This window comes from Falco biarmicus, chromosome 5 (genome assembly GCF_023638135.1).
Source record: "Falco biarmicus isolate bFalBia1 chromosome 5, bFalBia1.pri, whole genome shotgun sequence".
NCBI classification, from domain to species: Eukaryota; Metazoa; Chordata; class Aves; order Falconiformes; family Falconidae; genus Falco; species Falco biarmicus.
The window spans coordinates 29,309,563-29,325,135 of record NC_079292.1 but is presented as its reverse complement, the minus strand read 5'-3'; the positions used below and the strand labels follow the sequence as shown (position 1 = coordinate 29,325,135).

At 48.5% G+C, this 15,573-nt stretch overlaps 1 protein-coding gene across 1 annotated transcript in view; it reads left to right on the top strand.

The window, feature by feature from the left end:
- Positions 1-767: 767 nt before the first annotated feature.
- Positions 768-15,573, top strand: part of PODXL (podocalyxin like) — a 47,038-nt gene continuing 32,232 nt past the window's right edge. The window contains exon 1 of the mRNA XM_056341299.1: positions 768-874. Coding sequence (XP_056197274.1) covers positions 838-874 — 37 coding nt within the window. The 5' untranslated portion in view covers positions 768-837. The remainder of the gene's footprint in view (positions 875-15,573) is intronic.

Below are 15,573 nucleotides of genomic sequence, written 5' to 3'. Positions count from 1 at the left end.
ACCCCCAAATCCTCCCATACAGTTGAGAACCCCAAATCCCCCCAGCCCACTGAAACCCCCAAATCCCGCCTGACAATCAAGAACCCCAAATTCCCCCCAGCCCACTGAAACTCCCAAGCCCCCTAATCGAGAACCCCAGATCCCCCCACCCCATTGAAACCCCCAAATCCTTCCCCACAACTGAGAAGCCCAAATCCCCCCTGCCCACTGAAACCCCCAAATCCCCCAACTGAGAACCCCAAATGCCCCCCACCCATTGAAACCCCCAAAATCTCCCCCAATTGAAACCCCCAAATCCTCCCAACTGAGAACCCCAAATGCCCCCCACCCATTGAAACCCCCAAATCCCCCCAATTGAGAACCCCAAATGCCCCCCACCCATTGAAACCCTCAAATCCTCCCCAATCGAGAACCCCAAATCCCTCCCCAGCCCATGAAACCCCCAAATCCCCACCAATCGAGAACACCAGATCCCCCCACCCCATTGAAACCCCCAAATCCCTCCCCCCGAGAACCCCCAAATCTCCCCAGAACCCATTGAAACCCCCAAATCCCTCCCCCCAACTGAGAACCCCCAAATCTCCCCAAAACCCATTGAAACCCCCAAATCCCGCCCCCCCCCCCCCGCAACTGAAAACGCCCCCCCCCGCAGGTGCCCCCCCCCCGCGGGTCTGCCCGCTGCCAGCCGGGGGCGGGGCGGGCCGGGGCCGCCGTGCGCCTCCCCCGGCGGCGGGAGGGGGGCCGGGGCCGGCGCCGGGGCCGGGGGAGGGCAGCGGCCGCCCGCCCCGCCGGGGAGAGCGCCGGGAGCCGCGGCGGGGACGGCCGCGCCGAGGCACCATGCGGGCACCGCTGCTGCTGCCGCTGCTGCTGCTCGGTAAGTGCCGCCCCCCCCCCCTTCCCCCAGCTTTTTCCCCGATCCTGGCTTGTTTTCCCCCTTAAGCATCCCTCGGCTTTTCACCTCCCCCCGCCCCGCTCCCAGTTTTCCCTTTGCTAGTTTGGACCGAATTGGGCAGAAAGGCAGAAGATAACCCGGGGAGTGGCGGGTGCCCCCCGCGTTCCCAGCCCGGGCTTGTTAACGCTGGGGTTGAACCGAGCACATCGAACCGTCCGCGGGCAGCGCGGCTCGGGGCGCCGGAGCCGCAGCGCTTGTGCCTTTATGCAACGGTATGAGCGGAGCCCGCCGCCGCTGCGCTCCCGCACCCGGCTCCACAGAGCCCCCGGCCAGGGCTTCGGGCTCCTGGGAGGCCCGTGAGCAAAGCACTGAGCCTCACACCCCTTTTTGGGGTCCCATCAAGCACGGGGGGGACCTTCAGGCGGGTTTGGCAGAGCCGCTCTTGCGATGGTCCAGCTGCTGCTGCGTGTCCTCAACGTGAGCCTCCAGCCCTGGTTGTGGAGGTGGCATGGGAAAGGGGGTGGGGTGGGGGGGGGGGGGTGGGGAAGGCAGCAATTCCCTGATGGAAGTTGACGGTGGAGTTGGAAGAAGGATAAAGTTCAGGGGACCCTTCACGGTGGGGCAGCCATGGCCCCGTCCGGGATGTGTCATGCCTGGGAGGTTGGGGAGTGGGAACAGCATCTTAGGTCCTGCAGTTGTGCTGGGGCTGAGGGCTGCGGGCACGGCTGGGGATGATGCAGCTGGGGGTCTCCTTCTTTGGGGGGTGTTTTATTGGAGAGATGGCCATAAACCACACCAAAAAGTCTCGAGGAAAGGAAATGCACTGATTATTTCAAAAGTGAAAAAAGGTAGGGAGGAGCAGCTTATTTCTCTCCTGTATTTGGGGAGGATGAAGGAGGGTGGAAATAAAATAAACCCAAATAAAGTGAAATAAAATGAAATAGCGGAAGGTGGAATCTTGCTCTGGGTCACGTCTCCCAGCAGAGCCTGTGCTGAGCTGAATGTGCTTTTATTCAAGGTAACAAAAGCTGGGGGACGCGCTGGAGGTAAAAGCACAAGTGGAGGCAGGGCCCTGGAGATTTAACTATGGGGTGAATTCCCTGTGGTCTGGCTGGAATCTCCGCCTGCCTGGTATTTTTCCTGCTCCTCTCAGAACTCACGGCACTGGAGCTTGGTGGGTGAGCAGGTGTGAAGCCCGCAGCTCTCCCCGATGCCAACATGGGCTTTAAAAGAGATTTCCTGTTAAAACTCAAGGAGCCTCAGCCTCATTAATATTGGCATAAAGTAGGAGCTGTTAATGCAATTTTTCTTGTGCTGGCCAGAATTTAGCTGAGTTGAGCTGACTTTGCCTTCTCAGAGGGTTTTGTTGTGTTTTTCAAAGCAGTGATAAATATGCTGGGGTTGGTACAAAACAGGATTTAGCAGGAGGTTGGTGGGGCACCTGTTTCTAAAGCACTCTTAAGTGATCCTATTACATTTTTCTCGGAAATTATTTGATTAAATCCTCCAAAATGCTGTTTTCTACCATTCGTTGCCGCTCTTAAGTTTTTTAAAATAAGCTCCTTAGAGGTGCTTTTATGTTGCTCCCTGGGTATTGGCACCAGGATTTTCTTCCTCAGGGGTCAAAATAGGCATCCCTCTTTGCTGGGTGTTTGGTCTTGGAGTCCAGCAGTGCTTAACTCGAAGGCTGGTATCTGCTGCAATCGTCTTGAGTTACTCAAAACCTAAAATTCACCTACCCCACCCCAGCCCCAAATGGGAAGGAGGTGGGTTTGTGGGTGAAACTGTAAGATTTTTGGTGTCTTAGAAAATGGTAATTGGAATGGAGCCCACATCATTTGCTCTCATTAAATTGAATGTGAAATGGGTGGGTGAGCAGGGAGTTGGGATTTCGGAGCATGTTTTTGGGTGTCACAAGGAAGAAGGTGACAACATTGTGCATGGGGCAGAGCAGAATCAGCCCAACGTTGCTGAAGTTTTTAAAAGAAACTATTTCGGATATGGCTGTTTCACTAGAAATACTGGCTTCCAGGTTTATATCGTTCCAACGCTCTGATTCTGCAGCAATTCCCCCTTGTTTCCCTGCTGTAAATCAGAATAAAATCAGCCTCAGACAAGGCACAGCCAGTGTGTACAAGAGATGCAGCGAACATGACGTCGGGCAAATATCTTCAAATTCAACCAGCCTGTGAGGGGCTCAGCGTTACCCACTACAGTGTGTTCACAGGACATTTTATTTATTCTTTCCCCATATTATATCTTCAGTCCCACGGGGGGTATGATAGCAAAATTGCATCAAGAAGAGAAAACCGATACTTTTTTTATTCTCAGAGGATTAAGAAGAGCCACAGCTCAAACCTGTCCTGGGGGCAAAAAAGGCAGGAAGGGGTTTTATCAGAGATCAACCCTTTGCCCAGCCCAAAGCAAAACACAGATTGATGGGTTTTAAATCCTTGTTGCCAAAACACCCTTTTTAATTCCTAAAGCCATGCTGGCTCCCTGGTACTGAGAGGTCGTGTTTGTCCAAGACAGGCTGTCAAAGATGTGCTTTTTTTAAAATCCATTTTGCCCATTGAATACTAACTTTGACATAGGCAGGAGCAGGTGATGGGGGGCCATGTCTACAGGAGGAGAAAAAAATTGTATACTAGAGAGTTTTAAAACCAACATCAAAGCGGAGCATGTCGTCTTGTATCTTTGCTATTAGAGGAACTTCGATAAGATTTTTTGCAACCTTTTTGCCTGACGTTTTAGCAGTGCAATGCCTTTGATTCCCCGGTGGCAAAGCAAATACAGTAATGATACCCCGGGGTCTGTTTAGGAGGCTTAATTAAAGAATTGTTTGTAAAGCACTTGAAGATCCTTGGATGAAAGGAGCTGGAACCATGCAATACGCTGATTTAATTCCAGAGAGTTGCTTTAAAGGCTTATGACGATGAGGCTGGTGATCATTTATGTTGGCGGTGATGGGAGACTGGCTGGAAATATCTGCTCTCAGCATTTGCAAGGAGACTGGGGTTGCACTTTAGTTATTGTTTGCCTTATAAATCATACATTTTCTGGCCCCATCTGCACCCTCTAAAATTCCTAAGCTTGCTGACACGAGCTCTGGGGTGTTTCGGGGCTCAGGCTATGGGGACTGGTGGAGGTTAATTATAGCCAGGGAGGTTCCCTCAGGCTGTGTGATACCCCCGTGTTATTCTGGGTGTTAAATCAATATACAAGAGCAGAGAGGGGTTTAGGTGTAGGACCACATCCATCCCACCTGCTCACACCTGCCCTGAATTTTGTCCCCTTCTCCATGATGCCGGACTGGGTGGCCACTTTGCCTTGTCCCCAAGGACCCACCATGGCACCCAGAGCCTCTCAGTGCCCTGTGGGGCCAGGGAGGATGGGGTGAGTGGGGCTTCATCCTTACAGGGTGATGCTCTGGGGAGGTGAGATCCTGCCATAACATCCAGCTGAGCTGCTCTGTGCTACAGGGGCTCAAGCCCTAAGCCCAGGTGCCTGCAGTAGCTACATGTCAAGGTGATCCAAGCAGTAGCGGGACCAAGCACATAGCAAACAACCCACCTGTGGGTGTGCAGAAATTCCTGCCCCCCCAGCTGCAGAGCAACACATCGGCAGAAACGTGCAGGCTGTGAGCCTGAGTATCGGCCTCACCTGCAGCCTTGCTCCCAGCCTGACAGCGTGCGTGACAGACAGCCAACCTCGGCTCTGCTGAGAGCCGAACATCACAAGAGGGTTTCAACTCTGCAGGAATCCGGGTGGCCCGGTTTGGTCCATTCCCTGTGTGCAGGCATGTGAAATCTTGCAAACCCTCTGAAACGTTTTCACGGGCTTCTGCCAACTTCCTTGTCAAAAGTCTGTTTACGTGCACAGCTTCTTCCATAACTGGCCAAACTCCACCTAAGGATGTTGTTTCTGAATTCTTGCAATGCCTGCCCTTTCCTTCACAGAGAGCTCCTGACCAAACCTTGCTTTTTTTTTTTTTTTTTTTTTTTTTTTTTAATTCTAAACCATGCACACAGTCATCTGGCATTTGTTATTCTCCAACTACCTGTGCTCAGTTCATTGCAGCCCCCAGGGCCTCGCTGAACAGTCCATGTTGCAGAGAGCAATGCCTTTGGTCTTGGGATTGCCAAGCAAATCCACCAAGTCTTTCTCTTGCAGCTTGTGAGACAGCCACACTTGAGTCTGATTCTGCATAGGGGTCTTGCAGGTCCTACTGCATGGTGGGGTTTGGGGATGCACCACCCATCTCCTCCAAAATCCTTTCTGTGCGCCATTGGGGCTTAACAAAAAAAAAAAATCCGTGTCTTTTTCCCCGAACTGCCTGGTGTGATGGTGTCCCACAGCCCGGGGTGAGGTGCTTTCTCCTGTTGCTTCTTTGTTATTTGGGAGGGACGGGGGGACAGTTCGTCTGAGCTTCATCAGATTTTAAGGGCTGTCATTGCGTATTTGTCTGTTGTAGTGCTGGGCTGAAGCCTTGCGGTTTTGCTTTGGAGGCCCTTGAGGAATATGTAGATCCATTTAAAACCGGGTGGAGGCAGGAGGGATGTGCTCTGCCTGCATCGCAGCTCCAGTTCCGAGGTGCCTCAGCATTTGGACTAGCCTATATCCAAAACAGTGTTACTTTTGAGCTAAACAGCCCTGCCTGAGAAGGGAGGCAGAGAAAGATGATCTTCCTTGGTATTGTACAAAAATCGTGTATGATTCACAATATGCTACGAACTGAAGAGCTTAAATGCTGGTTAAAGGACTGGTTGTGCCACGGTTTCCTTATTTTGCGTGTGTCTGCTTAGACTACATGCTGTTTGGTGGAGAGACCGTGCAGTTGGCGTTCAGGGATGGGGAGTTGCTCTCAGCTGGGGTTTCCAGGGCTTCTGCAGTACAGCTAGCATCAATGAAGGCCTGGTGGGCAGGGGGCTGCCATGCAACAACAGCTTTCCCTGGCCAGAAGCAATCTCACGGTGCCGCAAGGAGAGAAGTCACAAGCCGCATTTAGAGGGCTTTTATCGTGACACCTAGTAAATTTGGAGCTGGGCCCGGTGCTGTGATCCAGGAGGAGCTGCTGACTTGGCACTGCTTGTTTCTACCCCTTTGACCATCGTGACCACCTGGGGCCATGCTAATGCAGTGGTGTTTTCCTTCTAGCTAAAGTTCCAGGTGATGGGTATCAATGTCCTCACCTCCTTCCCCAGCCAAGGGAGAAGGAAAGGTTCCTTCAAGGATGATTTAGCCTGGTTCAAGTTAGCTGCTGGCTTTGAATTGCAAATAGCGCTAGAAATAGCGAGTGCCTGGGGGAGTCTTGGAAAATGTCAATAGTAACTTTACTGCCTTCTGTGAGTGCAAAGCTCTGCAGTGGGTTATCCAGGGTGACCTTCTTGGGGATTGTATGCACATGTTCACTTGACCTGAGCCACAGTGTGTCTCGAATTCAGCCTTCAGTGCCAAAAGCCATTGGGAACCAGCACATGCCAGGATGTCCCATCAACCCTAAAGAGAAAAAAAACCCACTTCTCGCTTTCAAGAGATGAAGTGCTCCAAACCCCAAAGACACCAATATCCTTTCTTGATCATTTGCCTGTTGGATCCCAGGTCTTCTCAGTGAAGTTTTTCTCATCACTAAATGTGGCTGCTTTGCAAATCTTTGTATCTTTGCAGTGCACGCTGCTCTGCATGTTGCAGGTACCTTTTCTGTCCCGTAAATAAAGTACGTCTCACGGCTTCTTGGCCGCAGGCCAGGAGCGTTCGGCAGACACTGGTGACAGTTTGGTGACAAAGTGTTGCAAGGAGTCAGAATGCAAACAACTTATTGAAATTAACTCTGTGTAATGCCTCAATGCCCAGCACAGAGCAGGAGGGATAGCGAAGGGGAATGAGCCTTTATTTTGGGCCACAGGAGTTCAGCACTGGTGAAGTACCTGCTTTTAGATGTGCATGTGCAACAAACCAGCTGCAGGAAGGCAACATGCCAGGTTGAATTTTGGCTTTCAGGTTGGCTCAACTTGTGTGTCATGTCCAGGGTCCCACATTTTCGCGTAGTGCTGGGGCTGGGGGGAAGCAGAAAGGGAAAGGGCCCCAGTTTGGGCAAGCTGGGATGAGCTGCCTTGTGGAGGAAGGGAAAAATTCAGAGTCCTGGTGTTGCCAGCTCTTCTGCGGTTGAGGGCAGGGTGCTGCTTCCTCCCACTGAAGGACCCAAGGTAATGCATGTAGGTTCAGATACTTAACCAAGGTGTTTAAGGTTGATGCTGAGTTATCCTTGAATCCAGCTGCTGTTAGAGGAGCGAGGGAGATGGGCATCTTCTGAAGGCAATTCAGCTGTGTCTAGGAATAATTTGGTCTCTAGAGATGCTTGTCTCCATACATGCTCCCCAACAGGGTATGATGTTACACCAAAAATATACAGGATCTACCCTTATGTTGCATGACAGTATCTGTATTTACTTAAAAACATCGGGGTAAAAAAAAAAAGTGGGTTTCCGGGTTTGGAAGAGCTTCTTGGTGGTGGGTCAGGAGTACACCCTAAAGGCTGCAAAATGGAAAGGCAGATAAGAAGAACACAGACTTTGGGTTTAAAAACCAAGTCTATGTTTGAAGCCAGGTGCAGGATGGATGCCTTACAAATAGGCATATGGGATCTGTGTTAAGACCTTCTCTGAAATAGAAAAGGTGATTTTTTTATTTCTGAGTTAGTCCCATTTTAGATGTTGCTTTGAGGTCTGGCTCATATTCTTAGCATCCTTAATAAAAATTGGATTAATCCGGCAGCTTTTTCTCTGTCTTACAAGCTCTGTGTGCAGGGAGCTTTGGTCTTATGCCACATGGCTCATGACACCGGTGAAAGGGAGGAGGAAGGTCATTTTGCAGTGGGAGAATAAGGCCTTAGTTATTAATGACAAAGGCTGAAATTTTCTATCTCAGCCTTTATTTACTTTAGTAAATTTAACTGGAGAAGGTAAAAATTGGCTTAGAGTTATTAAGCTGTAGTACTTAAAGATACAGTAAATCTGTTTTAGAGCAATGAGGAGACAACCTTGTCAGACATTTATTCTAAGTGGCTTCTGCTAGGTACAGGCAAAGAGAAAATGCCAGATTTCGCACTTTGACGAAGGGGACTTAAAAGACTGCAGAAGGGTTTGGAGAAACTGTGTTTGAGAAGTTCCTTCTTTGAAACCTAATAGCAAAGACCACTTCTTTTTTTTTCCTCCTCCCCAGGGTCTAAAGGCAGGAGGGTAAGATAAGACATTCCACCACGTACACAAATGGGGAAAAAAAAATGGAAAAGTTTAAATGATACTGCTGCAGCCTGAGGAAAATGGATAGCTCTCAGGCTGACTACTATATGCTGCTTATCAAGATACTGTATGCCTTAACTATGAGAAAAAGCAGAGCAGTTAAAGCAATGCACTGTGCTCCCCAGCACAGATCCGGTTAGCAGTGGTTATGCTGGAGTAACATCAAGTAACCAAGGTCCTGGACACATGTATAGATATATTATATACACACACATGCACACTTATATCTATATACATATTAAATCAGCAATTACAGTTGTCCTTGTTGGACATTTCTCATTTATTAAACAACAGAAGTGATGTTGAAAGCCCAGGAAAGGGAAGCAAGTTTGTTGCCAGGTACTAAGCCAGCTCGTAAGGAACACCCTCAAACGAGGTTTTGATTGCACAACTCCAAAACCAGAATTCTCATTCATGCACTTTTTTCAGCTGTCTTCCCACTCTCTAGCTGCTGGTGACCCGATTTGTTTTCAGAGCCTTAACAAATAAAAATAACAAATAAATAAAAATTTGTTCCCATGGGTTTCTCTTGGCGAAGTGGAGAAAGCACCAACATGCAGTAAAAGCATGAAACGACCCTCTCTTGGTTTATTTTCCTTTTTTATTTTATTTTTTCCTTCTAATATTGGTTTAGTTTTCAGATGGATCAGTCCCCTGATCCGGTTTGACACAATGCTATGAAGTGTTTCTGCTCTCCACTGCCTCTTTCAAAGGGCACATGAGTTTATACCTAGTCAAAGCAGTGCCATAAGCACACCAGAATCACACATGGCAGCAAAAAACTGGGCAGCAGCGGTGCGTGTGCCACAAATGGGATGAACCAGCAATTGCTGTGGGGCTCCCAGCAAAGCCAGATCCAGCTGAGAGACAACTGGGGCAAAATATCAGCAAAATGGGACACAACATCACACCAGCTGCAAAGCCAGCAAGTGAAAATCACACCCTTGACCCCATTTTTCAAGCGTGCAAGAGTTAATCTCAGCCCACCGTCACCTCCATGCTCACCCAAGCCTCGGGGTAATTCCCATGCCAAAAAAGCAATGAGAGATGCTGACCTCTTTGGCACAAGTGATAAATTTTCCTGTCCTGAACAGTCATGTACAATATTGCAGAAGAGTAAGTTTGAGCTTATTGTAACACCCTAGTATAGAAAGTTATTTTGTTTTCTTAAAATTTTCCCAGACAGCTAAAAACAGCCCTCAAGATTCCCAGCCTATGCAATTTCATAGGTTTTGAAGACAGTTCCTCCCCACGAATGTTATCAATAAATCCCCATTAACTGCATTCAACAAGAGAACATAATTTTTTCTCATTAAAGCCTCACAAAGGGTTCAAAACCTCATTTTATGGCAGGGTGCTTTGATTTAAATGGATGTGGCTTAAATTATGAATTTTAATCACGATTTAAAATACAGAAGAGGAAAGTCTTAATTTGAATGATTTGATTTTAATGTTTTTCATTTACAATTCATAGCTATATCCCTTAAGCAGAGCTGATTCTCCTCGGTTGCTCAATTTAAAACTGAGAGATTTCCAGCCCACTCTTGCCTTTCAGCTGTGTTTTCTAACCAGGTGGACATGCTATGAACATATTTGTTTAAGCAGTTACGTAGCCTGCCACTACTCTATTTTGATCTCTAATTTATGCCTCTTTTAATCTTCTTAGGTGATGATGAATAATACTAATTTTGGACTTACTGGTGGCAATCACTCTTTACTTGTAGAGGAAATTTCTGTTAAACTGACAGATGCAAAAGAGCATTTAAAATTCCTTTAAGATACATCAAATAACCAAGGGCCTCGATACCTAGCGCATATACTTTTTAACACACTTTTGAGTTTAATGCTAAGCAATTCATTGAGCAAATCTCAGGCGTCAATCTTTGATGGAGTTAGTGACTGAAATGAATCGTTTCATGTCCCTTGAGGGTTTTGAATAAACAGGAGTCATTCTCTTAAAACTCACTTTTAGTGTTCAAAATGGGAGAGGAAGCAATTTTATTTTTCAGCTGCCAGTTTCCAGTTGTTTTCGCAGCTTAGAATTAACTGTTGATGGAGCAGCTGTATGTCTCTCTCCTTGATCTGCAGAGGGAATTTAAATGGCTAGCCGAGGTTTGCATGTGTAACTTTTGACCATCTAACTGAAGGCAAAAGAACCCCACACCTGGTGTCTGGATACCCTGGGTATCTGCCCATAGTGTGGGCAGACAACAATTAAAGGAAAGAAAAGCAAGAATTAATGAGGCTTCCTTTAACTGGTTGCTCAGGTTTTGCCTCACATTCAAATCCAGTCCCATTTAGTGTTGGAAAATCCAAGTTCCCCAAGTGCCATGGGTGTCCTGGTTGGGTTTAGTCCTGCTGTAATGTATTTAATCTTCTCTTTGGTGCCTTGTCGTGGCCTTTCACAAATTAGGATGAGATTTGTCCTTGATGGGTTGTGGCCCATGGCAGTGTACACACCCTTCCCAATAGGACAAGGCCAGCTTGGAGCAATCCTCCTTGTGTCCAGGAGAGCAACGTAGCCTAGCAAATCCTGGTGGACCTCCATCCATCCACACTGCATGCCTGTCATGGGAGTCTAGGGAGGATGGGAGTGATAAACTCAATTTCCCATCTTCCTTCCAAAGTGAAACACTATTAATAGACAATTCTGCAAAGCCTGCTGAAGCTCAGATCCCCTCATCTAGGCTCTTTAGATGCATCTCCTTGCTGATCCAACATGAGAGCATTTTCTCCAACAAGCCTGACGAATAAAACATTGCTGTTTAACGCAACAGTCACCGGGGCAGGGAGGGGGAAGAAGGGGAAGAAAAATGTTGACAACTGACGCATTCTTGCCCTTTTCAAAGGACATCTTCATTAGGCAGCAAGCTACCAAAAGCAATCAGTGCCACCAAGACAACTGCAATTGCTGCTGCTGCCATCCTGCTCTGCACTTTAGCTGTTACAGCTATTGGGGTAGCACGTCCATGGTGTGGACACATCTGCTTCTGCTATGGGACATCAGTTAAGGCTGATAAAAATTGTCCAATATTCTGCAACTAGGCCCAGCTCAAGGTGGAGGGTGCACTAACATCATTCAGACCCTGGACCAGACCCTGCAGACCTCAGTCTGCGTTTCATTAGGCCAAGTCCCTCTCAGTCTGTTGGGAGGAGCAATATCCCATGATGGCCATGGGCTTCCAGAGAAGCTCTGCCACGGTGAGTGGTTCTCCAAGTCTGGTCGATAATTTACCATATTACACAAAATCCTATTTTCTGTGGAGTTTTCCAACCAGGGATGTGTTGATAGCAGTTGGGGTGGTGTTAAGCAATTCCTAATGAGGGCAAGGATGGCCATTATAACCACAATATTTAATGTTATGTGGACTGCACAACAAAGCACAAAGCCTATCGCCCACCACTGTCAATATTCCTCCAAATCATGGCTTCAGCTGCTGGGGGTTGATTTAGGGCTGCCAAACTGGGAAGAAAAAGCTGTTCTTTTGGTAAAGGACAACAAGCAAAAAAGCACAACAAGCAGGGAGGACTGGTGGGAGGGTGGTGGTGGAAAGTGGGCATGTAAGGTTGGGTTGGCAGCAAGAGAAATGAAGGGACCTTATGGTCAGTGTGTACTTGGTATGGTCCTTTATGAATGCCCTTTACAAAAAGTTAGGCAGGGAAATGCAGAAATCCAAACTGATGGGTTGATAAATAGATGGTTTTCTGCCTAAAAAAAAAAAAAAAAGGTCCATTTTTTTCCTGCTCCTATTATGAAGTCTGGCCGTGGGTAACTGACAGCCGTGCAGGGTAAAATTTGGGGAGTTTTAAAGGGTTTTCAGTGGCACAGCCAGCTCCTGAGGGAGCAGGGCTCTCCTTCCCCTGATCACATTAGAAATGGAGATTATGGCATCTCATCAGCATCTCTGATGGAAGCAGAGTGACTTGGACCCACTAGTAGCTCCTGCTCCAGCAGAACCTTCTGCACACACTCCCTGATCAGTGCAGAAGCTCCCATCATTGCAGGACATGGCATGAACAACTGGACAGGCATCAGGATGGGTACAGAGCCCCAGCATGATGCTACTGGTGAGAAAGTCTGGGGGAATGGCGGACAGCTGGTGCACTTTGGAAAAGACCCAAAGCCAAGCTCTGGCAAGGTGGTTGATAGGACTCTCCATATCTCAGCTATGCTCTCACACAGCAAAATCACATGAACAGTCCAAATAAAAGACTGCAAAAAGCCCCCTGAAAAAAAAACTTTCAGGAAACCATCAAAAGAAGAAGCTGTGTGTGCCTTGAGGGTTTGATGAGAAATACTTGGGGGACAGCCATGCCAAAGGAATGCCGGCTATTTCGGGGCTGTATTTGTGTTTGAGCTGGCTGAAGAGGGTTGCAGCTCTACGCTTTGTCTTCCGTGAGAGTGTTTTGCGTGTCTGGCAGGACCACTCCAATCTGATTAGGAAGGGGCTTGCCTGGGGGGGGGGGGGGGGCGGGCAGGGGGTGGTGGTGGTGGTGTGGAGGGTCAGCAGCAGCAATGCAGGGATGTACAGCTGCTTTCCCTGGGAGCAGGCACCAAGGGCTGCCCTGAGCCTCTGAACACAGCCCAGCTGGCCTTTTAGGGAGGCTTTCCTTACAATCCAGTTCAGAAGCCTTTCTGGGGCAGGGGTTTATCTCTGTCTTGTCCGGGAAAATTGGTACCCCAAGGTGCTGGAAGAAGGGGGCTGGTGGGTGAGTGGGACCAGTGCTAGGAAACCTCTGTAGGTGAATTGGCTTTGAAGCTGGTTTTTGGAGAGTGCTTTTAGGATTGTGCTTTATTGATTTACTCCCATCCTGAAGGCTGACGGTTATCGCAGCAGGGGGCTTGGGGAAGGGAAGGGTAGGAAAAGTGCAGCCCACAAGCTGTTTCTGCAAGGATTTTGGCTTGGTTTGAGCAGAGGCACATGCCCCATCAAGGGGCAGAAAAGAGCAAGGACTAATATTTCACCTGTGCCCAAATCTGACAAGAGCAGATGCTTACAGCCGATCTCTGAAGTAGGTAAAAGTATTCCTGCTGCAGAAATTTATTTCGTAGAGGTACAGAAAGATCCTCAGATCTCTCAGCTCCTGTTTTAAGCAACAAGACAGTCCTTTGCTGAGAGATGTGTGTGAGGTGCCTGTGGGCCCATTTCCCATATTTCTCCCCACAAAAGACAGGGAATAGCTTGTTATAGCAACTTGATGCCACCTGGACCTCACAGGAATTCCCAAAGAGTTGTAAATTATCCCAGCCTGTTCAATCCGTGGCTGTTGCGATGAAACTACCAAGAGTGGGGAAGGGAGTAGCTGTCTCCTTGGTAATATAAATTAGGAATAATGCATTTGTTTCGTAGTAATAAATATCAGCTTTTGGATCTGAGTGGATCAGGATTAGAGCCAGCTTCCCAGGGGTGGGATTCGGGGTGTGTGTGCAGCAGTGTGGTGCCGAACGTCCTGGTGCTGTCACTCACCTCTGTCGTAGGTGTGTTCAGCCCTCCATGCATCTGGGCCGTTTGCAAGATGGGGATTTACTTCATACTTTTCTCCAACACTGTTCTGCTCCCATTTCAGAGAGCTGCTTCAAATCCTGCAGCAGCACAGGACTTGCCCATCTGCTGCATCCATAGTCTCAAAATGCAGTGCCTGGCTTACAGTGTGCGTGTCCTATTTATTTGGCCACTGTGCTGTGCAGAAGCTTGCTGGGCAAAGGGTCTGGTGCTGTTGTTTTGTGTCATTCGAGCGTTTCAGCCTCTCATCCATGACACTGTGGCCCACACAGAGAGGTCTGAGTGCTGGGAGGAACTGGTGATGGACAAGCAGAGCAATGCCAGCTAGCAGAGGCCAGGAGCGTGCTTGCACCAGAGAGCAGTGTCTGGAGTAGATAGGCTTGCTAGTTATTAATTATTTAATGCAATAATACAACAATCAATTACCAAGAATTATCAATAAGCATTGCTGAAAGTCATCATTTGATGTCTCAGCTCTTTCTTGCTTCCATGGTCAGTGGGCTCTCAGGGCTTGATTTCTGAGAGCTGCCCTGACTGGATTTCAGGACCTTTTTGCCCAGATAAAAAAGTCAGGATGAGGTGGAGCTCAGGGCAACGTGAGGGTCTTTTTGCACATCTGACTGTGCTTCTCCAAACATGGATTTGAAGTCGGCAGGGTGGTGGTGTGGTGGTGTTTTTCAGCTCTCTCTTCTGCATTTCTATTATCAGGTATGCTGATTTTCTTGTATCTCATAAAATAAGGTAGTTTTTCCAGCAGAACCATGCTTTGATTTGGCAGTGATCACTTGTAAACATGACAAGACTGTTCACATAGCTGCAGCCTTCATTAGTGTAGGACATCCCCAATGTGAGGCTGCATTTGCTCTCCCTTGCCCTCCCCCATATCTCCCCAGATCCAGGATTACAAGCAGCAGCACCCACTGAATCCCAGTTCGGTGCCTTGTCCCTCACTCTCCAGTGCTCTGCTGATGGCTTTCTGTGGGTCCCATCATGGACCCGACCTGTCATCCCTGCCCTTTCCTCCCATCTCCAACCCCACCGTCACTCCAGCTCGATTTTCTACAGGAAATATCCGAGCTGATGTGTCAGAGTTTCACTTTGAGCCAAAAGCAGGATCTGGTCTCCACCATCCCGAGAGCAGAGTAATTTGGATATTACCATGAAGCCCAGCTCTGCATCCCCCTCCTACACCCAGAGCTGCAGATCACCTCCTTAGGTCCTCTCCAAGGTGGGCGCCCAACGTGGGTTTTGCAGACCTGCTGGCCTCTCTGAGGAGAAAGAGGAGGATGATTAACAGCAGGGAGGGGATGCAGCTCCTTCCTGCTTCCTTTGCTCCCTTCCCTTGCCCTGCCATGGCCTGCCCTGCGGCACAACCGCCAGACACAGCTCTGGAGAGAACGGTTGTGGTTGCAGGGAGATGTCAGTGAAGCCCTGAGCTCAAAAATTTCCATCCCGCCCACCCCAGGTGTAAGTGCTGCAAGCTTTCCTTTCCACTAGATACCATTTAGGATTTTCCTCCTTAACCAGTGAGTCTCCATGCTCAAACTGAATACTTGGACCCACTTGTCCAGGGAGTTTTTGGGGAGCTGGTTATAACCACTGTCGCGTGCTACATTTATATTATACATCATCTTTTATTGCTGGAATTTCTCATCACATAACCATGCCATTAAAACCTACTGCAGCCTGCTTGCACTGAGTGCAAAGCGCTGCGTCCCTAACCCGGTGACATCCCACAACTTCCCATGCTCTTCTGCTCAGCTGTAACCATGCAGGAATCTCACTCCTTGCTGGGCTGCTGGGTGGACAACATTGTTCCCCTATAGAGTCATAACAATGAGGTCATTGGGCTGGAAAGACAATGTCATTCAGCAGC